Raw genomic sequence first — 24842 nt, 5'->3', positions numbered from 1 at the left:
CCTGTCCTGGTGCCCTGACTCCGAGGCCAGGAGAGAACAGAGGAGCAAGATCAACACAGACCACCCACCTCACAGGTGTACAGAAAGGAAAGTGAGGTGACTCAAATTTTGGGTGGTGGTGAAGGCAGAGCCCCACTTGAGCAAGTCAGGATGTCTGCTGGATGGATGACAATCAGGACCAGTCAGGTTGAGAAACTGGCATCTGAGCCAACTGAAAGCTGGTCAGCTCCTCTCGGGTTGGATTTCCTTGTCTATAGAATTAGGGCAATGCCTGCTTCCCAGACTTATATTCTGTTAAATAAGATGATTAAAAGACTATTGGCACAGTGCCTGGCACACAGGCAGCCCCTGATCAATTAGAAATGTATTAACACTAGTAAATCACCAAGTTTGAACCAGGGCTTGTGCCCATAAATGAACCTCAGCACACTTGGCCACAGCCTACATGGCCAGTTAGGGCAAAGGGGTACCACCCACAGGCACCCCTCCCCCAGCAGCATGAGGAAGAGACTCAAGAACAAAAGAATCCAGAAAGAACAGAGCAAACCTTCCTGGAACCTAGGCTGGGCTGACATCTCCTGCTTAGGTTCCACTTGGTTCCCTGTACAGAGTGAATCATCATAAAATAAAGTCAACAGACGCAGAACTTGGCGTTGACTGGGCTGCACAGAGCTGGGGTCACCAGGAGCAGATTGGCCTGGGACTTGACACATAGCTACCATGGAATCCTGATGCTTCTATCCTGAGGCACTGAGAAAGGGGTCTAGATAGGCCTTTACCATCTTCTCAAAGGTGGAAACTGAAACCTAGCAGAGAGAGAGAACCAGAGCACGATCAGACCACAGGCTCCTCCTGGGGTTCCTCCTTGCTCTACTCCTACCAGGAACTCGGCTCCCAGGTGCTCCTGGCCTGCTTCTCCTCCAGCTCATGCACTTGGGATGCTCCATTGTCGCAGTCATTTCAGAAGTGGGAGGCTGCCTGTGCTCTCAATATTACTGACATAGAAGCAGTGTCAGGTAAGGTCCACCAGGGTTCAGAGGACTGTGGGCTGTGGGGCACAGGGACGATAAGGACTGGGTAAAGGCCACAGGTACAGTGAGGGGTCTGAGAAAGGGAGTGTTGACAGGGCTAGTGGCACCAGAAAAAGAGATCTGGTCACCCCTTGCCCAGGAAGACCTGCCCAGCATCTCTCTATCCTGCCTGCCATCCTGTCAGAAAAGCAGAGTCTCGGCCCAGAATCACTTCTACAAAGATTTTCCTTCCCCTTCTAGAATGCTAGTCCAATAGTAAGATTTGTTCCCTGAATCATTCATGCAAAACTCCCCTAAATTCCTAGAAGCACAGCTCTGGGGAGGAACACCCCCCCCCCCCAGTTCCTCTCATGCTGTTTGGAACTGTGGCCAAGAGGAGCAAGCTTAGACTGAAGGGAGAATGATCAACCCCACATACAGATCCTCTTCAATGTATCCTGGTATCCTGGCTCAGCACATGGCAAAATGGAAACTATTACAAGAGGAAAATGCACTGGACACACCTACCCTACCAACCATCATCACTTAGCTTGGCCTCCCTGCTCAGAACAACACACAACCTGGCCCTGGGACAAAGGCTAACACAAAGCTACCTCTGCAGTAAAGTGATGCATAGCTCGTGTAATTGGCTAAAGGCTATAGTGAAAGGAAAGCATAAGAGAGAATGCCCCATTCAAAGTGCCAAATGTGTTTTTTGAATGCGATCTCTTTGGCACCATCATTAAGCTTAAAAAAGCCCTAAGTCGAATCATCCTCAGTCAGAGACCATCTGTCTATCCTCCACACTTGCGAATCCCCAGGCTCCAAATTTACAAGCCTGGAAGGCAGATACCAAGGAAACAGGGAGAGGAAACCCAAGCTCCTCCAGGCTCTTGGCCAGGGGAAGAAGGCTCAGTGCCTCACTCCATCACAAGGTGAGCTTCTGTTGTTTTTGAGATTGGCTTAGAGGCAGTTTGTATTCTAGGGGTACTGCTTCATACCTCTTAAAAAATGCATGCTAATACAAGCCAGAGAGATAGTACAGAGGTTAGGTGCTTGCCTTGCATACAGCAAACTCCAGATTGATCCCAGGCACAATATGTATGGTCCTCTGAGCCCCACCAGGAGTGAGCCCTACATACAGAACCAGGAGTAAGTCCTGACCACAGTTTGTTGTGCCCCCCCAAAATATGTTACACAAAATATGTTTATTTTTTGTGTTTTTTTGTTTTGGTTTTTTTTGTTTTGTTTTGTTTTTGGGCCACAACCGGCAGTGCTCAGGGGTTACTCCTGGCTATCTGCTCAGAAATAGCTCCTGGCAGGCACGGGGGACCATACGGGACACTGGGATTCGAACCAACCACCTTTGGTCCTGGATCGGCTGCTTGCAAGGCAAACACCGCTGTGCTATCTCTCCGGGCCCTACACAAAATATGTTAACACGAGTGGCCTACCTCCCAAGTACCCATATGCTCCCCTGGATCTCCATCACCCTTTCATCCTTCCACACCACCTCTGGTTGGGAGCCTCAGTTTCCTTGCTTTGACTTTTTTTTTTTTATGTCCTGCATTTAAGATCGTCAGTATCTGTCTTTCTCCTTTTGATTCATTTTGCTTAGTACTTTAGAACTCATTTTAGTTCTTTCCCTGTTTTCACAAAAGACAAGATTTCCTCTTCCCAATGACTTGTATACATCTGCCAGCACTTCTCTGTTATCACCTTGTTGTACCTTTAGGCTGTTTCCTGATCTTAGCTGTTCTAAATCGTGCTGCAGTGAGTGCAAGCATGCATAGATCTTTTCAAATTAGTGTTTTCTGTGCTCTACCTAGGAGTAGAATTACAGGTCATATGTAGAAATACTTTTACTATTTTGAAAACCCTCCATGCTGTTTTGCACAGAGGTTGGACCGGTTTGCATTCCCACCGATAGCATGGGTCCCCTATTTACACACACGCCCACCTTTTTTAACAGAGGACACCCTCACTGATGCGAAGTGATATCTCTTTGTCATTTTGATATGAATTTTCCTGGTAATAAATGACAATGAGCATTTTTTTAATGTGCCTATTGGCCATCTGCATGGCTTGTGAAGTGTCTGTTTCTTCTCCCCATTTCTGAGGGGGTTGTTTGCTTTCTTGTCGTTGTGTTTTTATAAGTTCTATATTTATGTAAATACTAGCCCTTTGTCAGATGTATGGTGTGGGAATATTTTCTCCCATTTGGTGGAATGTCTTTTCATTTTGATGATCGTCTCTCTGTGCAGAAGCTTTTTAATTGGATGTAATTTCATTTGTTTACTTTTGCTTTTGTTTCCTTTGCTGTTGGAGTCCAATTCCCGAAGACATCACTGGAGCCAATCTCCTGCAATGCTTTGCATATGTTTTTTCCGATGTATTTTATGCCCTAACATCCAAGTCTTTAATTCATTTGAATTAGTGGTGTTAATATTGATATTAGTTACTATTATTTAGTTAAGGTATTTAGGTCCAAAGCCTCACTAGATTGCTGCCGTGCCACATTCTTTTCAGAGAGCTGGTGTAAAACTCCAGTGCTTCTCCTTTGCCTCCCTCCCACCTTGCTTGTTTCCTTCTATCTAGCCTTTACATATTCCTTTCACCCTGAGATTCTGGAATCAGATAGACCCAGGATTGGATCTCAGCCATCCATCCACTTACACTCCCTGTGGCCATAAGCATGCTCTCTCACCTCTCTGTTGCTCACTGTCTTCCACAAAACAGAAATGCAACAATCTCGCAGAGCTGGTGTACGGCATCTTACACATAAAGCATGGAAAGCACTCAGCACTGTGTTTGATATAACACAGGCATTATTATAAAATCTGCTCCAGGCCCCTTCACCTCCTCAATTCATGTCTGGCAGTGCCTGGTTTTACAACAATCCATAAGTCATTAGCTGAAGCACTGCTAGGCCTCTAAGAATCTTCCCCCACCAGACACATCCATCACTCAGAGTTACAAATGCCGAGTTCATCCAGGGACCAGGTTTTTTCACTGCCTCTTCCCTTAGAAAAGCCACGTTCCTGTATTAAGATCCTCACCTGGGAACACAGGACCCATCAGTACCTGTCCATTCCTTGCCTCTCAGGGGTCTGTGAGAATCTATCTCTGGCTGGCCAGGTCCCTTGCTCATCTCTGAGCCATCAGTCATCTCCTGGTACTGAGCTTCTTCCTATCCCTTCACTTCTCTATCCATCCACCCATCCATTCACCCATTATATTTTGCTCTCTAGACTCCCAGGCAGAGTACTCAGCCCACATGGACCTACTCACTCAAATAATACACAGGGAGTCCCTTGGGTACTCAGGATGAGTACTTGCTCCTCTCCTCCACCCGGGACAAAAGAAGACTATGAGCAGAACTATGGGGGTGCAGACTGGATATCCTTACTAGCAGCTAGCCAGGGTCATGGCTTCAACCCTCTAACTGATCAGTCAGCGATCATTTGCAGTTGAATTAGGTCACTCAGTGGCCACTCATAGATCCACTGCTTCTTAGTGATGTGCTGTCCCCAAGACAAGCACTGTGATAGACACCAGGTGGTAAAAGAGGGAGGTACTGGAAAATAGGCATCTCCACAGGGATAGAGGGAAGCAGGCCATTCCCAGGGACAATAAGTGTCTGTCCTTCACTTCTGAGACCTTGCTCAGCCTTGCTCTCAGGCAGAAACCAGAAACAATCACTTTCCATTGCAAAAATGGTTCACTTAAATTAGTTCTAAATAAGTAGCCTCCCCATGTCCCTGCCAAGCTATATCTTCTGTTTTCTTTTGCCTTCAAGCCTCTCTCTGGGTCTGGAATCTGTATGAGGCTCTAGTAGAAAGGCTTCCAAGGCACTATGATGCCCTGTGGCAGCATAAGAGCAGTGCTTGGAACTGGAGACTCTGGCTCAAGTCTTTGCTTTGACACTTCCTGGCTGTGGGCACTTGTCAAGCTAACTAACCACCTGGAACATCCGTTTCCTCCTCTATAATATAAGATTTCCAATAGAACTATCCACCTGAGTATCAGAGAACTAAATGGAAAAATAATGTCTATGAATGTTCCTGACATATGTTAAGGAAGCAGTGAACCCTTGGATAAATATCTGTTTGTTTTATGCAAGAGTTTAAAACCTGACCATAAATCCATATCATGAGGCCACTGTATAATGAGGTCTTCATGTAACTTCAGCAATAACAATAATACCTCACATTGGAGAAACAGATTATCATTTACCAAGATGCATTCTCCTAATGTTCTCATTTTACGAATGACTAAGACAGAGGTTCAGGATAGCTCAGGGAATTGTAAGGGTGCTACTGGCTGCTGGTGCCCTCCATAATCCTTCATCCCCCTCCTCCTCTGCCCTCCTATTCTTCAAAACCACAGGTCCCAGGGCAGATCCCAGGTGAGACACGCTGAGTTAAACCATGGGGCAGATGCTGAAATGACAGGTCCTTTGAATGGCTGCTTTGCAGAGGCACTGAGAGCTCAGCATAGCCTGCCCTAGGCACTGCCAGAAGATGAAACCCTCCTTGTGTCACCTGAGAAGAATCCTAGGGAGCCTCTAAAGGCTGGACTCTGAACAAAGAGTGAGAGCCTGGCATTACCTACCACCAACTCATGCCAGGCACATTCATGACCAGTTCTCACTAATGCCTCTTCACAGATTGTTCTCAGCCTTTGAGGATCGTCTTATAGTCCTCTGAGGTCCCAATGGAAACTGTAGACTTTGCCCCCTGATAAAGTGGCATTTTTGCATACAAAGAAGGTCATGATTAAAAGTTCCTGCTGAAAAACTGACTGTGTTGAGATTTTCTTAGACTAAGGAGCTTCTCTTTTAGATCCCCCATTCCTCATCATAATAAATATTATCAGATATATGGGGCTGGGGTGGTAGCACAGTCGTGGGGTGTTTGTTTGCCTTGCACACAGCCAACCCAAGATGGACCCAGATTCGATCCCTGGCATCCCATATGGTCCCCCAAGCCTGCCAGGATCTTTTTCTGAGTGCAGAGCCAAGAGTAATCCCTGAGCACAGCAAGGTGTGGCCCAAAGAAAAACAAAACAAAAATAATAAAAAGGCTTTAAAAATAAATAAATATTATTAGATATATTCACAACCTGCACTACTCATATACTCATATATACATTCTCATATACACTAATTCACACACATACATTCACACACTTATATACTCACATTCACATGCATGGATATACTCACAAATGCGCTCAAAAATACTCACACGCATATTCACACACTCATACTCACATGCAAACAAGCATACACACACAAGTTGAATTGCAGTTGGCTATTTAACATAATGATACATATTGGAACTATGAGATAAAATTTATTTGCATTTTTTGTTTTCTGTTCCTGTGTTTGAGACAATAAAATGTTGAGGGTAAATTTTATTGAAATGTGTCATACATACCAAAAACCAGACAAATATTAAATGGCTGGCCCCTTGCTTTGTCATTAAATGAGCTTGCATAGTAACCACATTCATGAGCTTCCAAAGGGCCTTGTGTCTCCCCTCTTGTGCTTCATGGGGCTCTCCCAAGGCCTGACTTCACAGACTCTCTTCACTGTACTGGACTCAACTGTGAGGGGAATCCTAGGGCTCAGGTTTACTTTGTGTCTGGCCACTTCTATGGAACCACTGAGGCTTCCATCTGGGTCTCAGCCATTTTGGGAGGCCTGTAGGGTCATTTCAGTCAGCAGTAGCATCGAAAACAGGAGTCCTAGACCTTTCCTTTCCATTGAATTGCCAAATCCCTGAAGCCGAACTGGCACATCCAGAACAATAAAAACAATATCTATGGATAGGGCCAGTCCTGGGCAGATTTTCTTGAACCCAGGGAACAAATGAGAGAAAATGCAACTCTAGGTGCTCCAATATCCAGACCACCTAGTGAATAGGGGTCAGAACCCATATTGGTGAACAGAAAAGCCCAAAACGTGGGATTCCATTTCACCAGAAGTGCTTCAAGAGCTGTGGCGAAGGAAGTTGGGGTATCCCAGGATGCTGAAGAATCCACCTACCCCAAGAAAGACAGCATTCTAGAGTTTTGTAAGGAAAATGGGTCACCACCCATTGGAACCACAGGGCCCTGTGCTTTGGGGGGTATAGAAAAATCCTTGCGAACAAAGGGGTTGCACAATTCTGGGTTGTGGGCTCTTCTGGGGGCTGAGCTCTGGTTCAGGTCTGATTCCCAGGTGCAACACATCTTTTTGCCACTCGGCGGCGCCCCGAGCCTCTGTAAAGCCTGTGGTATCACACAAGCCTTGCTTTGTGCCTTAGAAAGCCAGTCAGGTGGCTTTGCAGAAGTGGTGTGGGGGTGGAGAGAGAGAGAGAAGGGGTGTGTGTCTGTGTGTGTGTGTACAGCCCAGAGCTTCCCAGGGACTCAACCTTACCAGGGCAACACAGTGTTTCTCTGCTTGAGAGTGGGAAGAAACCTGGCTGTGTGTATGGTGGGGTGGGATGTGGAGTGCTGGGACAAGGCTGTGACCAGCAGGTAGGAAAAGAGGTCATTCCTCACATCTGACCCTGGCAAACAGCAAACATGCCTCACCCAGCTTTACTCCACAACTTCAAACTAGGTCTCCCCTATAGGCCCCACATGCCCTGGGGGCACAGCCCACCCACATTCCCATGATGTCCTTGGCTTGGGAGGTGCCAGACCTCCCCGGAGCCCAAGCACAACTCCAAGGCCTCCCCAGGGAATCTTCCAAGTCCTAACCCGAGGATGGCGCAGCCTCTAGCTGGGGCTCCGTCTTCCCTGCAACTCGGGCACAAACAGCTGACACACTCTGTATATGAGCCTCAATCTCCTCACCTGTGAAATGGGTGAGAGGACTGACAAATTATGGAGCATCTTAGCCCAGGACCAATGCCTTCACATAATAAGAACTGGAAAAAATGCTTGCTAAATTTGTTTATTCTCCCTACTACTAACAATAGTGTTGCAAATGGAAAGAGTGAACAGCCTGAACACAAGCATAGCCTCTGTGGAGACAGGTCAGAGCAGAAGTGAAGTAAGTCCTCAACAGTTCAGGCAAAGATCCCGCTGCAGAATATAACCCAGGCAAGCCTGTAGAGCACCCCAGACCCAGTTCAGTGCCACTATATGGACTCTCCCTCCCCCACCCCTACTTAGTGGCTGGCCATGGTCCCTCAGTCTGATGATACCATTTTCCTTTGTTGTTGTTCTTGGGCATCACACAGCAGTGCCAGGGCTGCTTCTGTCTCAATGATAAGTGGTGTCTCCCTTAAGTATTGGGGTTTGCACAGTGCTGGGTATATAGATCCTGGGCCTCTCTCATACAGACCATACACCCTGTCCATTGTGCTATATCTAAGACCCCATCTGTCCTTTTGAGCAGGGCCTCCCACATACAAGATAGTGCTCTACTTCTGAATATTTTTCCTGGCCCATGGTGCTATCATCTCAGCCCATAGATCTAAATGTGTAATTCAGGCTGCCTTACAACCTCTGGAAAGTTCTCCTGCCATGCCCATGTCACAGTGAGCACTAACTCAGTAGATCTGGAGCTTCAACTTGGTGCTGTGTGACTGACAGCATTCATTCATCTCTGGGCTTCCATCTTCCCTTCTAAAATGACAGATTCATTCAGGTGACTGTTAAAAGCCCCTCTTAAATCTAATGTATGGTTTTAGCAAAGTATCTGGCAGGTGTTCAGTCAATGGTAGTTTTTTAAGATCCAAGACCCACTTCAGCAGGTACCCACACCTCCTGCTGATTTCTTGTGTCATAAGAGCTTGGTGTCTCTGACTCTAAGAGGCCAAACTAACCAAGTTGGTTGAGCTCAAGAAATAGGCATTCATCTAATAAATGTTTGTTATGGATTTTTCAGTACCACTGTTTGCCCTCACCCTAGGCCACAACTCACTCTTCCAAATTAGAGGGCCCAGGGTCTGCCACCACTCCAGACTATAAGCTCCAAGGCAAGGCCCCTCCTGCATGGTCATCCTGCTGCCTCATCAGGATGTGCTCAGACGATCTGTGTATGGTCCCATGATCCTGGATCACAAGACTGGCCCCATCCTGTCAACAGGAAGAACATCCCCAGAGTCTCACCTGCACAAGTTTCTTTTATTGGAAAAAGACATAGACAAAAGGCCAACCCATTGTCTGGGTTCTGCAATCTCTGGGGCAGAGAAAGGTTGGGCCACATTCCAGGCCCAGCACAAGATGGGTGGGGTGGGGGTGAGCACAGACTGAGGCCAGATGTTGGTGGGGGAGGCTGTAGTAGAGCTCAGTAGGCTACAGCCATCCTGAGGGATCCTTGGTGCATTTGATCCATTTGAACTCGGGAAGTTGGGCCCCCATTCTAAATCTCTGAGTGCATGTCTGCTTCCTACAGCTTCTCTTTGGTTCCAGAAAGTTCTGTACAATCACCAGCCTTCCGTATCCAGGCACCTTCTGATAGCTCAGGCAGGCAGCCTCCTTCTGTTCATCTTCAGAACATGCAGGTGGAGCCGCCTCTGTCCCCTGGTGCTTTGACCTCGGCAGCCGGGCCTCAGTGGCCACATGCCTCTCCTTTCCAGAACTGAGCAAGCCTTTTCTCTGCTTGCTCTCTACTCTCCTACAATGTCCACGGGAGCTGTGGACCTAACCTTAGAATCCCAGAGCCCAGATGGACTGCCTCTGCAGTGTGGGTGCCCCTGCCAAATGTCAGGGAGTGCTAGGAGAGGGTCAGGGAAGGCCCTAGGTGGGGTACTTTGCCCCCCTAGAACTCCAGATTTAAGATACACAGTAGATTGGGAGAGAGCCAGTTTGGCAGCCTCCTAGAAGGGATTCGGGACTGGGGAACCTTGATTTACAGGGGCAAAGGCTGACCCCACACAGGGAAGCAGCCACAGAGAAGACAGGTTGCTTAGTGAGACCGACAGGACCCTGTAGCCCAGGGACCACCGCGAGCACAGGCAAGAGTGTAGCCATATTGGTTTCTCAAGGCCGTGCATGTTCTGATCCCAAACTGGTCATGGTTCTGAAAGTTCCAAACGCCCAACACTACCTGTCTTCGTGAAGCATTTCTCTAGAACCCCTGGATAACCTGCCAGACCTAGGTGGAGCATCCCACCACCAGTGTCCGGAGGGTTCACCAGTGTCCGCAAAGTCATTTGCGCTGTGAAGGGGAACAGAGAAGAGATTGTGGGGTGGGGGGAGCGCTGGCCCCACCAGTCTCCCCAACCTGCCTCTGGTTGAGGGAGATCACCAAGAGGCTAGGCCAGATGGGGAGATGTGGAAGCAGCCAAGAGAGAGGGAGAGAGGGCGCAGAGAGATAGAGGACCGGGAGCGCAGGATGGGGCGGCCGTGGGGTCAGAGGCGGCATCGTGCAGGGCATGAAATCTTATTTCCCAGGTACTGGGAATTGCGTTGTTCCAACTGGGCTCTCCCCGTCCTGGACCCCGAAGCCCGGACTCAGCCGGGCAGGCAGCGGCCCTGGCGCCAGGGGCGAGGAGCCGAGGGCGCAGCTGGATAACTGCGGAGCACCGGGGCCGTCCCTCTGCCCCTCTCTCCCGGGGCGGCCCTGGGGAGGCGGGGGGGTGGCACAGGGCGTGTCTCAGAAGCGGGTGCTCTGGTAGCGCAGCCTCCGCAGGTCTGCCAGGCCGTCGGCCCGGCCGTACGCCTCCCCGCAGGGGCTCTCGGCCAGTCACCGGGCCCCGGCCCCGCCGCCCCCGCCGCTGCTGAGGCCGCTGCCGCTGCTGCTGCCGCTGCTGGAGCTACCGCTGCTGCACCGGTCCTCGTAGATGGAGATCTCGATCTGGGGCGGCGTTAAGGAGCCTTGGGAGTGGTGGGGCAGGTTCCTGGCCCGCAGGGGCAGCCAGGCGGGAGGAGATCTGGGTCTGCGGCCACATCGAGTTCATGGTCTAGCTGGTTTAATTCCCTATCCTGGGCTTCTTTGAGCTGGGTGCAGATCGTCACCCCCTACTCTCAAGGCAGGAAACCTTAGACCAGTAACTCATCACCCTACACTATTGCTTTAAGTAGGGGTAGTTGGAATCTGGAGATTGTAAATATTAAATGAAATTATTTATGTACCGAGCATGTTGCCCTGAAACTAGTAAAGGCACAATGGGAAAAGGAAAAGAAAAAAAAACCACCTCTCAATGGGCTTTGAAAAGTATTTTCTTTACCCTTTCTCTCTGTTTTCCGCTCTCATTTGTTTCTTGGTTTGGGAGAGAGGGGCTTTAGTTTGGGGGGACACACCTCGCAGTGCTGGGGAATTATATGGCTAAGGAATCAACATGGTGCTGCCTCTATGCAAAGCCGGTCTCCAGCCCTCTGTACCACCTTCCCTATACCTGTCCCTCGAGATTTTTAAATTTGGGTAGCCACGCCCAGCAGTGCCAGAGGTTATTCCTGGCTCTGCACTCAGGATCACTCCTGGCCGGCTCAAGGAGACCATATGGGGTGCTGGGGGTTGAATCAGGATGGGTCCTGTTCAAGGCAAGCTCTCAACCCTTGGACTATCACTTTGTCCTTAACCATCTCCTCGCTGCGGGTATGTGCACAACTTTACCACGTTTTTTCAAGCAGCCAATCTATGACCCATCCCCCACCCCAATAGTGTCATTACATCCTTGCTTCACTGTTCTCATCTGTGAAAAGGAAACTAGAGGACCAGACATGGGACTATATGCAACAGTGGATGTGTAAACTTTAGGAAGAAATTTCCATTTTTCTTGAGGGACAGAACAGCCTCCTGGTTAAAAGTGGTTCTCCCATGTCATGCAGTCAGGAGACCTGAGTTCCACCCATCCACTCCCAACCTGGTACTGTATAATCCCCCAAATACCACCCAAAATGGTCCCAGTACCACCAGGTACAGCCCAAATTTTAAGAGAAAAGAAAGAAAAAAAAAAAAGAAGTGGTACTGGACCCAAATCTGGCTGACATTCGCCAGCAGGGAACCCCAAAGATCCTTCTTCATTATCCCCTTAAAGAGCTTGAAGACAGCAAGTTTTCTGCCTTTCAGAGATGTCATTAAACACAGAATTCCTATTGTGAGCCGAAGAGATAGCATGGAGGTAGAGCATTTTTGCCTTGCGTGCAGAAGGATGGTGGTTTGAATCCCAGCATCCCATATGGTCCCCCAAGCCTGCTAGGAGCGATTTCTGAGTGTAGAGCCAGGAGTAACCCCTGAGCGCTGCCAGGTGTGACCCAAAAAAAAGCAAAACAAACAAAAAAAAAATGCCTACATGACACCAGAAAGGCATGGTAATGGAAGAAACAGTGACAGAGAAAGTGAAATCCTAAAAATACCCCAATCAGAGACCCAAAGGTATACCAGGCCCTGGCAGCCTCACCAACCAGGAACTACTGCTCAGGCAGATAGGATACAACCCGCATGCCACGCTCCACGGGGTCTGTGAGCAGGAGGCCCCTCGGGGCAAAGATCTTCTCGTTCTGCTCCTGGATGTAGCGGGAGATCTTCTTGAGCACCTACAAGGAGAGAGCAGTTAGGACCTAGGTAAAGCTAGGGGCCTGGAGCTGGTCTTTGGGGGCAGTGGGGAAAGGACCACCTTCTCGTAGTGGGTCTCCATGCAGAGGAAGATGAAGTAGGCAGTGGCGCAGGCCAGGCAGCCTTCCAGGTAGGAGCTGCCCCCAATCTTTTCTGCCTCCGAATAGAAGCTGTTGAGGGTCTTCACTGTCTCTTCAAAGAGTTGCCGCTCAATCTGAGGGGGAGTGAAGAGACGAGCCATGTCAGCCTCTCCAGAATGTGGACAGATAGGGGTGGAGGCTGTGGGTTTGGGATGCACATAAGCAGAGGCCTAACCTGCTGCAGAAAGAACAGGAATAGGCCTCCAGAAATCTGGGGGCTAGAGTTAGGGGTGAACCCTAACCCATGTCAAGAGCATGCGCCTTGCTCTTGAAGGCCCAGGGTTCAATTGCACACACACCCTGAGCACCATCAGATAAGACCCTCTTCCTCAAAATAAGCTTTAAGGTCCAGTCACCAACTAGCTGCATGATCATAGGACTAGTAACTGAACCCTCACTTCTAGAAAGCAGATATAGAAACAGCTACTTGAGCACACCAAAGCCCCCAAAATTCTAGGTATGTTTTCTGCAGAGAATCAGGCCCAAATCTAGCAACTCTGTCATGTCCCCTCTGATAGCTCTCAGAGTACTCTGGACCTAACTGGCAGCCCTTCTCCTTGTCAGGATGTTCAGGAGTCTCTCCAGAGGGGCATTTTCCCCTAATCAACTGCTGCTTCCAGAGGCCAGGCCTATGTGCTCGAAGCTATCCTGCTGTACCCCATCTAATCATATCTCAAACATGTGCTGGGGCTTCCTCTGTGTCTGGCAATTTCCCAGAAAAGTGCCAGCACCCTCCCCTTCCTCAACTGTCTGACTTCGTAGTGGATTTCCCCAGGTCCAGCCCTACCTAGCGAAATTGAGAGTTCTCAGGCTTCTATCTTTCTCCAACTAAACAAGAAATCTCATGTGCCGGAAGGCCTCTGAGCCCCTGCCTCTGCCCTCCTCATCTCTCTGTGTCGACTTCAGGCACATCAGCCTCCTGCAACTTCCCTGAAAAGCCATGGGTTCTTTGTACCTGTAAGTCTAGCTGCAACACTCTTCCTGGACACCCCCAGACCCAGCTCTTCTTAACTTCCCTGTCACTTCACCTTTTCCAGATCCCCCTAGATTCCTCACCCCACATTGTACACCTTTCCCTTGTCTTTGTCATTGCCTGATCTCCCACAGATTTATTGGCGGATGTTTTATTTTGTGTACCCTTTGATATAAACTAAATACAGGGAGCTCATGCTTATATCCCCAGTCCCTAGCACATAGTAGTTACTGAAAAGCAAGCAAACAAACAAAAAAACCACTGGCTGTGGGGTCAGAGCAACTGCACAGCAGAAAGGGCATTTGCCTTGGACACAGCCAACTTGGGTTCCATCCCCAGCATACCATATGTTATATAGTCCCTTGAGCCTTCCAGGAGCCAAAGCAACCTCTGAGCATGGATGGGTATGGTGGGGGAAAAAAAAAAACACTAGCTGACAGGGCAGAGTGATAGTATAGCAAGGAGGGCACTTGCCTTACAAATGATTAACCCAAATTTGATCTCTACCATCCCATATTGGTCCCATGAGAACCACCAGTGATTCCTGAATGCAGAGCCAGGAATAAACTCTGAGCACCACCAGGTATGGTCCCAAAATAAAACAAAACAAAAAACTCTAGCTAAATGCTGAGAAAATGGACTCAGGTCTCAGTCCACATGCCTGACCCTGTGTTCCTCGCCATGACACCAAAAGCCAAGGTGCAATCCAACCCTCTGTAGGGACCAGAGTGTGCCTGGGCTGCTGATTGGAGAACCAGAATCTGCCCTCTGCCTCCCCCAGTGCCAGCAACCTGGACAAGACTCCCCAGACCTGGAGCAAACAGTGGCAGAAGGAGCCAAAGGCTGGCAAGGGGTCTCGACTCAACCCAGGAGACACAAACAGATGCACCAGTAGGAAGAGGCTGGACAAAGCCCGCTTCTCTGGTCTTAGGTAGCACCAGCAGAGGGTTCACTGGATCCTTGGAGAAGAAGAGGAAAGAAAACAGCATCCAGCCTTCTCTCCAGCCTTCCCTTCCTTTCCCTGATGACTTTGCTGAGTGGACTCTGACCTCGAAGGCTTCTGGCTTTAGTTCTATCTACTAAGATAGAATCTACTAAGATGCAATCGTGTCCTTGGGCAGATAGCTCGTGAAAAAGCTTCAAAGTCCTGATCCCTTTTGGTCCTCACTCTTTTTGGAAAGTCACTTCTCTGAGTATACAACAAAATGAGGGGACTGAACTGCGGGGTCATTCAAATGTTAAAGCATCAGGGTCTGGGGGAAAATGCAGATCTAAGTCCTAGAAGGATGTATAAGGAGTGTGAGATTCTGTACTTCTGAGGTGGCTAGATACTGCTGCTCCTCAGACCACAGTTTTAGTTCAAATGCCAAATAGTTCTCAACTCACATGTACACTTTAACCATCAGAGGTGTTTCTAAAGTGTAGACATGCCCAAAACTTCAACTCTAAGTGATTTTTATCCCTGCTGTCTAGGAAGAGGGGTAGTGATGGGAGAGAAACAAAGAGAAACAAAGAGCCCAGCACAGGTTTCTCCAGGATTTCTCAGGTGGCTTTGGAAGCAGACAAGCAGCTGTACACAATAGCCCAGCTGCTCTGGGATTAAAGGCCACTGGGGCCACTTCTCCTGACTGCAAATACCATCCTCAGACATACTGCTGGGGAAGTGGCCAGCAATGCTGATCTGGGCCCTTCTCCCAGAGGTTTAGTTTAATTGGACTGAGGGGGCAGCCTGGGCATCAGGATGGTTTTTTAAGCTCTCCCAGAAATTGAATGAGCTGTAGGGGTGGAGAGCAGATGCTGAAAAGCCAAGGCTTGAACCTTCTCCAACATCTGAGTCAGCATTTCAGCAGACACCTAAGATCAGGCAGTGGAAGAATTTACATTTGTCAAACAAGCTCTTTGCTAGACTGGGAAATCTCAGATTTCTTCAGCTGGTGTGTGTATGTGTGTGAATGTGTTAGGATCTATACTATACTAGCTCAGGAGCTATTCCTAGTTTAATGCTCAAGGATATCATCAGGACATGCTCAAGGTTGGAATCACATGCAAAGCATTCCACTCCAGACCTTTGAGCTATCTCCCTAGCCACCTCCAACTTCCTACAAGGCAATAATAACAAGACAACTTTAAAAAGGGAAGGTGACACAGTAGGAGAAGGAAAGTCCCAAGTAGTGCTATGCGGATCTGATTCATAGTGGCACTCAGCCAACCAGACCATACAGTTCCATGGGGTCAACAATGTGATGCTTTGTGGACCCAGTGGTTTTGAGAGCTATTAAGGGCACATCTAGTGGTTGGGAGAGGTAGGGGCCTAATATGTGATACTGGGGATCCAAGTCAAGTTCTTTCCATGCAATATGTGTGTCCCTGAGTATAGCCCTAACTCTTGCTGGTAACAGGATCAACATCACTTTTGTGTCACACTTCACTGATGTCATGGGAAGCAACTGAGTCAGGCCTTAGTTTCCTCCCTGCTTGTGCCTGGGTCTGGACAAGGTCAGCCTTACCCGGCTATCGAGCTCGGGAGGGAATTTGGTCTGGAACTGGCATATGGTCCCATCGCTGTAGTCTCTCTGGATGAAGACCTTGGTGGCCAGGGAAGCACTGCGCCGAAGCTCCTGCAGATTATGGACCTGGAGAGGCAACAAACAGGTTCAAGATGCTGAACTTTCTCTATCTAACCAAGACCCACGTGCTTGAGAGTATGGGTCCTTCAGGGCATATGGGCTGCCTCACATATGCTACAGCCCACTCAAAGGTACCAGGACCTCAGAGAACATGGAGCCACTCCAGAAAGATATAGAAAAAAAAAAAAAGCCTAAGTCAGGGCCAACACCCAGTTCATGAGAGGTATACTGGAACCATCAACAGGAAGCAATTTTAACAGAAAACATCCTAGACATCAGATGTTCTGTCTCAGCCCTTTCCCTTCTCTCTCCCTGACAGAGACACACTCATTCACACACAAGTATCCGTGTTCATGGCTTGGGGAAGCCAACACGGAGCGAGACTAAGCCTCCGGCCCTGAATATGAGGCCAACAATGAGCAAGATGTGACTTGCAGGAACTCAGAGATTCCAGTTCATCTCCCTGGTAGCTGCAACAGAGAGCACCAGGAAGATTTCCTCACCCAGTAGCGCTCCCTGCAGGCCCACAGTGCCTCAGGGCATGGCAGACAAGGTGAACTGAAACCCAGAAGGGAAGTTCCCCTCTGCCCTCTGTCCCTTGCCAGCCTGTGCTCCTAACATGAACACAGACTAGTATGTGAAGGAAGTGGGATCATTCCCACCCAAGAATTGGACTTCTTTCTTTCAGTTTCAACCTACACTCAAGACAAACGTCACACTGGGTGAAATATGTCAAACACTGGCGTCCTGTGGACAGCGAGCCCCAAAGGCAGAGCAAGCCACCAGTAATTAAGGTGAATCCACTCAGCCACTCCTTTGTCATTTATTTATTCCCTACTATTGCCTGGCTCCATGGAGGCTGAGCAAATGACAGTCTGAAAGCTCCAGGGAGGAAGGAAATAAATATATAATGAATTGGACTATGACAAATGCTACCAAAAAGTAACAGCTTACTCCAAAAAAGCTTCCAGAGGCCTATGCAGAGATATAAAGAAAGGAAAGACATTAGCAGTGGTGGGAGCTGGCAGAAGTGGGAGAGGGAGGAAATCCAGTCCAGACAGAGGGAAATCTGGAGCAAATAGACCAAGGTCTCCTCCAATGACAAATTTCAACAACTCTAAGCAAGGCTAGAGTTGGTTTACAGATCAGGCAAGAACAGTGGGAAGGTGAGAGAAGAGACTGCAGAGGTGAGAAAACAAAGAGTGGGGAGAGCTTAAGATATAAAATTTACACTAGCCAAAATGCTAGAAGAGAATGAGAAAACCACCAATTCAGCAATAGGAGCAGATCCCTGATAGATCAAGATACTGATTAAGGTGTGAAGACATTCTCCAGTCCAGGGAAGCCTAGCTCTCGTAAGAGATGTGGTCCCAAAGTATTGATTGTCACTGGGCTAAAATACAATGACCCCTCTACTTTTTTCTACTATAGATTTTGAAAGAGCTAGTGGTATAGCTTGGTGGTATCTGTGAGCCCCTGAGTTCAATACTTGGCACTGCATTCAGGGAACAAAAGTATCTATTAGTATATATTAGTATATATTTGCCAACAGTTCTGTTTCATCTGATTAAGGACTCATACTTAGCATTTTAAAAAGAAAAAGAAGTGGGTGTAACCCTTCTCTGCCCTTCAAAATTCCACTTATAGGAGCAATAAATCATCACATCCCCAAATAGGAGCTGTGGAAGCTTTAAGAGGGAGCCCGGAAGCAGGACTGCTAGGATGGAGTTCCAATAAAAACGGCTTCCTTTGTAGCAGGCCAGAATAAAACTGAAGTGGGTCTAAACCAAGAAAAATCAGGGTGGCCTCCTCCTCTATCTGTGTCTAAGAGCACGCAATCACTGTATGCTGCTCAGAGCACTGACTAGCTGCTGGAACCAACTGCCCCTCATCCAAGCACACAGCTGGGCTAACTCTCAGCTTCTGTTGCAGTCAGGTGTGGGATGGACTGAATAGCATGTGAGCAGAAGGGACAAATACCATGTATAGAGCTCAGCTACTCTGTGGCCCTTTGCTTCCATAGAAACCAAAAGACTCTTGTATTGAACATGGTGAAACACACAAGTTGGGAGAAGTCTGGAATCCTGAATCAATTCCTGGAGGAGACCCATCGGAAGCACCTGTCTGGGGATGCACAGAGCAGGAAACAAACTAAGCTATCACAGCCATTCAGGCTCTACAACACAGATACATTTCCTCTTGGCTTTGGTCCAGGGGTTCTCAAGTAGCCAGAGTGGTAGGAGGCAAGATTCTTTCCAATCCAATAGTACCCTAAACCTCAGAACACTGTCCCAGCTCTGGTTGAATCCTGGTGAGCTTCTCTCCCAGGGGAGTGTTTGTTGGATCTTGAGGAATTGTTAAAGAATGTACCAGACAGGTAATATGCAGAGCCTTAGTGTCCCAGCTCTAAAATACATACTTGGCTGCAGTTGGTGAAGAGCAGGAATGAAGGCAAGCAGGGTTACCTGATTGCCCCCATCACTAGAGACTCTATTGTGCAGTGCTTAAAAGCTCTCCATAAGACAGCCAGTGGGGCAGTCCTTCTAGACTTTAGTTCTGGTCAAAAGACCTGGGAAAGTCTTCTCTTCTCGGGACCTCCATTCACTTGGAAGTGGTGATGCTGAACTTCAAAACTGCTAAAGCTCTTCCAGCTCTGATTTTCGAAAAGTCTCCCAGGGATTATGAATGCAAATGTTGGCAGGGACTGAAGCATGTGGCGAGTTAGCGAATTCACGGCCTAGCTCAGGAAGGCAATTGGTCATTGCCCTCTGGGAATTCAAGCTATGGAAAATTAGATCTCAGGCTAATGTATTAGAAGAAGTCAAAATTCAGATTTTTTTTATGGCATATATCTTGATTTTCTAATGCGTCCAATACATTGTTTCCATTAACAAGCACTCAACAGGCCACATAAGGCATGCCTGTGAACAGATTCATTCCTGGAGCTGCCCCTTAGGACCTTTAGATAAGGACTCCTTGGCACAGGCCTTGAACCAGAGCTAGAGCTGAGCTCCAGGCCACTTGCCAGTTACTTAACTCGCAAAAAGCTGGTAAAGGCTTCTACGAGGCACTGAAATCCCAAGAGAGTTCTAGAACATAAATTCCACCCTCTCTGAGGTCACAGCTCCCCCAACGCAACTAACTCTCCCAGGATTTCTTCACTGACCCAGACTACAGTTCCCTATTACCTTCCTTCTGCAGCTGCTCCCACTTCCCTGCCGAGTTTTTGGCCTCTGAGGGAGGAAGAACCAAGAGGCATTTTATGAGGCAGAAAGAAGAAATTCACAGGGAGGTCTGCACCCAGTTTCCCAGCTGCAGGCACAGGTTGAGTGTGGGGGAGTTTCTGGAGAAGTTACACCACAAGTCCCACCCTTCACACCTATCCCCCAATAGCATCACCCTGGTAGAGGAAGCTAGGGGGAGAGGCACTGTGAGGTGCAAAGCAGTTCTTTCCAGACTCATCTGTCCACATCACCATCCTCATTAAAAATCAGCTAATTCCTGGGGCTGGAGGAATAGCACATATACAGGCCCTTTGCCTTGCATGTGGTTGAGCCAGGACAGACCTGGGTTCGACTTCCTGCGTCCCATATGGTCCCCTGTGCCAGGAGTGATTTCTGAGTAGAGCCTGGAGTAATCCCTGAGTGCCACACACTTTTGTGTGGAAAGAAAGAAAGAGAAAGAAAGAAAGAAAGAAGAAAGAAGAAAGAAGAAAGAAAGAAAAGAAAGAAAGAAAGAAAGAAAGAAAGAAAGAAAGAAAGAAAGAAAGAAAGAAAGAAAGAAAGAAAGAAAGAAAGAAAGAAAGAAAGAAAGAAAGAAAGAAAGAAAGAAAGAAAGAAAGAAAGAAAGAAAGAAAGAAAGAAAGAAAGAAAGAAAGAAAGAAAGAAAGAAAGAAAGAAAGAAAGAAAGAAAGAAAGAAAGAAAGAAAGAAAGAAAGAGAAAAACACCAGCTAATTCCTGAGGATGTATTTGAAGCTCAACTCAAGGATCAAGAGCTGCAGCTGAAGGGCTGGAGGGTAGGGCACTTTTTTGCCTTGCACACTGCTGACCTAGGTTCAATTCCCAGCATCCCATATAGTCCCCAAACAATGCCAGAGTAATTCCTGAATGCAGATCCAGGACTAACCCTTGAGCACCACTGAGTGTGGAGCAGGACCAGGTGTGGCCAAAAAAATTGGAAGATTACATACATACATACATACATACATACATACATACATACATACATACAAGAGATGTCATTGATGTGCTAATGTCATGTTCTCTGGCCTGGCTGTAGAGGCTGAGTGGGGTTTCTGCATCAGTGACAACATGGGCAGGCCTCAGGCTAGAGCCAGGGTACAGGGCCTCCCTTCTCAGCCTTTAACACACAAACCCAGCCCATTGTCTACTGCTGGGTAGCCCCAGGCCTCCTCCTAGATACAGATCCAGGTATATTCTGCAAATGGTAGTAGGGTATATTTCAAAATCTCTTGGAGGCCAGACCGCACCTTTTGGAGAAGCCCCTCCAGCAGGCATTTCCCAGGTCTGCTTGGCATTCTGGACTGTTTCCCAGGTGCGCCCTGTTCCCTGTGACACATATTTGCAGAGGCTGTTGGCTCAGGAAGTGGGCTGATTTCAGCTTCCCAAACCAGGTCAGTGTATATCACACAAGAGGCTCCAACCGACCTCTACGTGGCTCTCACACCTCTCCTCTAGCACTAGGTTTGAGACAGAAGACTAGAAAGATCCAGTAGTAGAAAGATCCAGGCTTCTGCCTTCACTCAGAAACCCAACCTGCCTCTATCTCTATCTCTGCTCTCTGTCTTTATCTATTTCTTGTTCCCTCTCTTTTTTTTTCTCTCTTCCCCTTCCCTTCCTTCTTCTACTCCCAAACACTTGCCATTAACAAGCACTTCTCCAGCAGAATCCTAAGGGAATGGCCAAGAGATCTTTCTGTGAGCTTTTCCTTTTCCCAACAGGTTTTTCCTGGTCATCTGTGCCCCCATCATAACAGGACAAACAGCCCCGGGGTAGGTGAGTCATTTGATGTTAATGGTACATCCTGTGATTTGGCAGTGCCAAGGTTTCTTCCCTCCATACTTCCATCACAGTCCAGTGAAGGTTAATTAAAAAGTGGCCAGTGAGGGTCCCAGGTAATAGTATAATGGGTAGGATATTGGCCTTGCACTTGGCTGACCGAGTTCAATCCCTGGTATCCCATATGGTCCCCCAAACCCTACCAGGAGTGATTCCTGAGTACAGAGCAAATTCTGAACACCCCAGAAGTGGTTCAAAAATAAAACAAAATAAGTGACTAGTGTAGTCCTTAGCTCTTCATCCCTTCTAGACATTCCTTTGTCTCTCCATGCTCAGGCTGTCCCTGTCAGGCACATCAGGGAGGCTGAATCCTTACATGTCTGTCCTTTCTGTGCTCCTCAGAGTCCCACCCTTCTCTATCAAAGCCACATATCACACCCCATCCCACGAGTGTTTCTCCCCCAATGGACAGTGCAGTTGTCTGGTCAGAGGCCTGGCCCAGATGCAGAGAAGCCAAGTTCAAGTCCTGGCCTTACTATGTTGTAGCCATTTCTCGAATAAGTCTTGGCATTGGAGTTTCATCACCTGTAAAATGAGATAATGATACCTCCCTGGTTCCTTCACAGGGGTCAGACAAGCTTCTGAGCCCTGGTTGTCTCATCAGTTAATTGGGGATAATAATACCATCCATTACAACCACTTCACAGGGTTGCCGCAGGCTCAAAAGAGACCCACCTAGGACAGAGCTTTGTACACAGGAAAGCTCTCTAGTCACAGAGGCATTATGAGAGTCTCTCCCAGGGGAGGGCCAGGCACGCCTCACAGCAGCTCCTGGAAACAGCCTCAACCTATAGCTGGGAGCTGCCTGCTGGCAGCACTGTGTCTCCTGGAGGCCTGCTGGTACCTCAGTAGCTCTGGACCTGTTAGGTGACAGCCCTAGTAGGTACCCCCCCTTTCCTACCCCCATTACAGCCTTTACTGCAGCATGACCACCCTGGCTGGAGAGTGATCAACTCCTTAGCCTGCCAGTTCCCTGGTTCTCTATTGCTCTGCTCATAGTGAATATGCAGAGCTCAGAAATGAGCTCCCTAAGTCTTCCTAGGTCGCCCAAGGGTGTGTTCTCGAAAAACCTTGAACAGTCAGATAGCCAGTTCCCGCCTGGTGGCCAGCGACTGAGGAATCTCTGCAGTGGCACTTGGTATTGAAGTCACGGGCTCACCGGGAAGCGAGGGGCACTGCGGAGACTCAGCCCAAAGCCTCTGCTGTCCCCACACCCGCCTTCCTGCAGAGGGAGAAGTGGGGAGACACCACAGAAGTCAGCTCTAGAACTGGGATGGGACCTGATATGCTGAAAGTCCTGCCAGACATTCAAAGGAAAAATTGTGAAACTCCAACGCTGCCTGCTGAAGGGTGTCAGTGGGCTGTGCCCTTCTCCCCGTGTTAGCTGCTGTCTTGAATAAAGGACCCCAAAGAGCAGACAGAGCTTCCCTCCTGAGAGAGAGAGAGAGAGAGAGAGAGAGAGAGAGAGAGAGAGGAGGAGGAGGAGGAGGAGGAGGAGGAGGAGCTCATTTCTGCTCCCCAACGCTTTCCAAAAGTGCCTGCCCTTTGCCAACAGGTGTCCCGGTGCCCTGCTTTCAGGTGCCTGAAGGTACCACGTCCTGGGAGCACCCTCCTATCACACAGAGGAAATGGGGACACCCTGAGCCAGCCAGCTCCAGCGAGAAGGAGAAACTGCAAGAAAGGCCAGCACCAAGCCAATGCGGGAAGAAAATAGCGCAGGAGCTCACTGAATCCCAACCGGCTGTGCAGGCAGATAGATCTGTCCCTCGGAGCGGGGTGACCGCCCGCACGGTGACAGCAGCCGGCGCTCCGCTGGCTCCCGGAACACAGGCGCGGCTCTGAGCCCCTGGGGACAAGAGGAGCCTCCTCCGGCTGTCTCCCCAACACCCCGGCCGCTTAGTGCCAACAAGTGGCCTGGCAGCTCCGGGGCGCAGCCTGGGGAGGATTGGTCGCGGGGGCGGAGAGGCGCTGTCCGCTGTCCAGGGGACCCCCCGCTCCGCCCCCCACTGGGTCCCCCCGGAATCCTGCCGGGGACTCCCTCCTTCCGCGGCCCCAGAGCCGCCCCGTACCTCGGTGGCCATGATCCCCGCGCGGCGGCGAGAAGGAGCCGGCGCTGTCCGCGGTGCTGAGCCGGGGAGGCCGCGCCCGACACTCTCCCCCGCCGGCTCGGGCTGCTGCTCCTACCGCCAGGCAGCGGGTGGGTCTCGGGCGGTGCCAGCGGGCGCGGGGGCGGCGGGCGGAGGAGGGGCCTGGCAGCGCGGCGGGCCGGGAAGGGGCGCGGCGGCCCCCAGACCCGCAGCAGCCCCGCCCGGGCCCGCGCCACGGTGCCCGCTGGGCCCAGGCCCCGCCTCCAGCCCTTCCTCCCGCACCCCAGCCGGGAAGGAGGACCGGCCCCGCGTCGTGCTCGTGCCCGCTGAGGTCGCGGCCGTGCAGCAACCGGAGACCCGGCTGCCCTGGATGGAGAGCCCCCTCCCCGGTTCTTTTATCTGAGGCCCCCGCTCCGAGATGGCAAGGACCGCTCGGCTCGGCCTTGCTGTTGCTGCAAGACCAGGCTGCGGACTGCGGAGGATTCTCTTCGCTTTCTTCCAGCACTACACCGGGGTCCCCACCCTCAGCGAGCTCTGCAAAATACAGCAGCTTTCCCCCGGGGGCCCGGTCCGGCCCCACCCCGTTTTCTCCTCCTCCTCTTTCTCCTCCTCCTCCTCTCTGGACTTAACACGCACTGCAAAGGCCACACACAGAGGTGCCAAACTGGTGCGCCCACAGGAAGGGTGACGTTTTGGCCCAGGTGCTATCTTTGCCTTTGAACAGCCAAACAAACAGATGATCTAGCTCTGCGTTGTTAATAAGCAAGGAAACATCAACGCAGGTGCCTTTCCCAGCCCGCCTAAAGAGGTCCAGTAGTGGGCTCCCACCCCACCTAAAGAGGTCCAGTAGTGGGCTATGTGTCCTTCAGGCCCCTCTGATGTTGGGGACCACTGCGGTTAGGAAATGGGCCCAGTGACCTTGACCTTGGACAAACTCTTCCCATCTGAGCTTCTCTCTCAATTGGGTGTTGAACTTCGCTAAGCTATTTCCTTTTCTTTAACGTTACATTCTGAAAAATTCGAACAACCAGAAAAGTGGAAATTAAATACACTAACTACAACAATGGTTAGTTAGCTTTTAGTCACACTTGTTTGATTGAGAGATAGAGAATTGAAGGCTCGTTAAGTTATATAATTCAAAGGCGAGGGGAAGACATTCTTAAGGCTTTTTAAAGACCTCACTGTGCATTCTACCAGTAATACCACAGTATTGTCATCAGACCTTTCAAGATTCCATGTCGCCTAATAATATTCTAGGAGTGTTTGCTGTCCCCAACCATATAAATTGCAATAAACTCTAAAAACTGCTCCTCAGAATTTCTTTTTGTTTGTTTCTTGGAAGGGCCACACCTGCAGTGCTCAGGATTTACTCCTCACCCAGTGCTCAGAGGTCACTCCTGGCAGAACTCAAGATGGTGCTGGGCTC

General features: G+C 49.3%; 2 protein-coding genes across 3 annotated transcripts in view; one reads left to right on the top strand and one right to left on the bottom strand.

Moving 5' to 3' along the window:
* The window catches only part of CRTAC1 (cartilage acidic protein 1), a 541606-nt gene that overhangs the window by 151101 nt on the left and 365663 nt on the right, over positions 1–24842 (top strand). The gene's annotated exons all lie outside the window — the stretch shown is intronic.
* Positions 10366–23568, bottom strand: GOLGA7B (golgin A7 family member B). Of its 2 annotated transcripts, none has more exons than XM_049764358.1 (5): positions 23399–23568; positions 16131–16256; positions 12572–12724; positions 12390–12491; positions 10366–10809 (listed from the first exon to the last, which is right to left on the bottom strand). In XM_049764358.1, the coding sequence occupies exons 1-5, from the start codon at positions 23408–23410 to the stop codon at positions 10699–10701; spliced, it is 504 nt and encodes a 167-aa protein (XP_049620315.1). In that variant the 5' UTR covers positions 23411–23568; the 3' UTR covers positions 10366–10698. The 2 variants fall into 2 exon arrangements, with proteins under 2 accessions (XP_049620315.1, XP_049620316.1); XM_049764359.1 differs by having other exon boundaries at positions 10366–10803.

This window comes from Suncus etruscus, chromosome 17 (genome assembly GCF_024139225.1).
Source record: "Suncus etruscus isolate mSunEtr1 chromosome 17, mSunEtr1.pri.cur, whole genome shotgun sequence".
NCBI classification, from domain to species: domain Eukaryota; kingdom Metazoa; phylum Chordata; class Mammalia; order Eulipotyphla; family Soricidae; genus Suncus; species Suncus etruscus.
The sequence above is the reverse complement of the archived record's forward strand: the minus strand, read 5'-3'. Positions and strand labels throughout refer to the sequence as shown.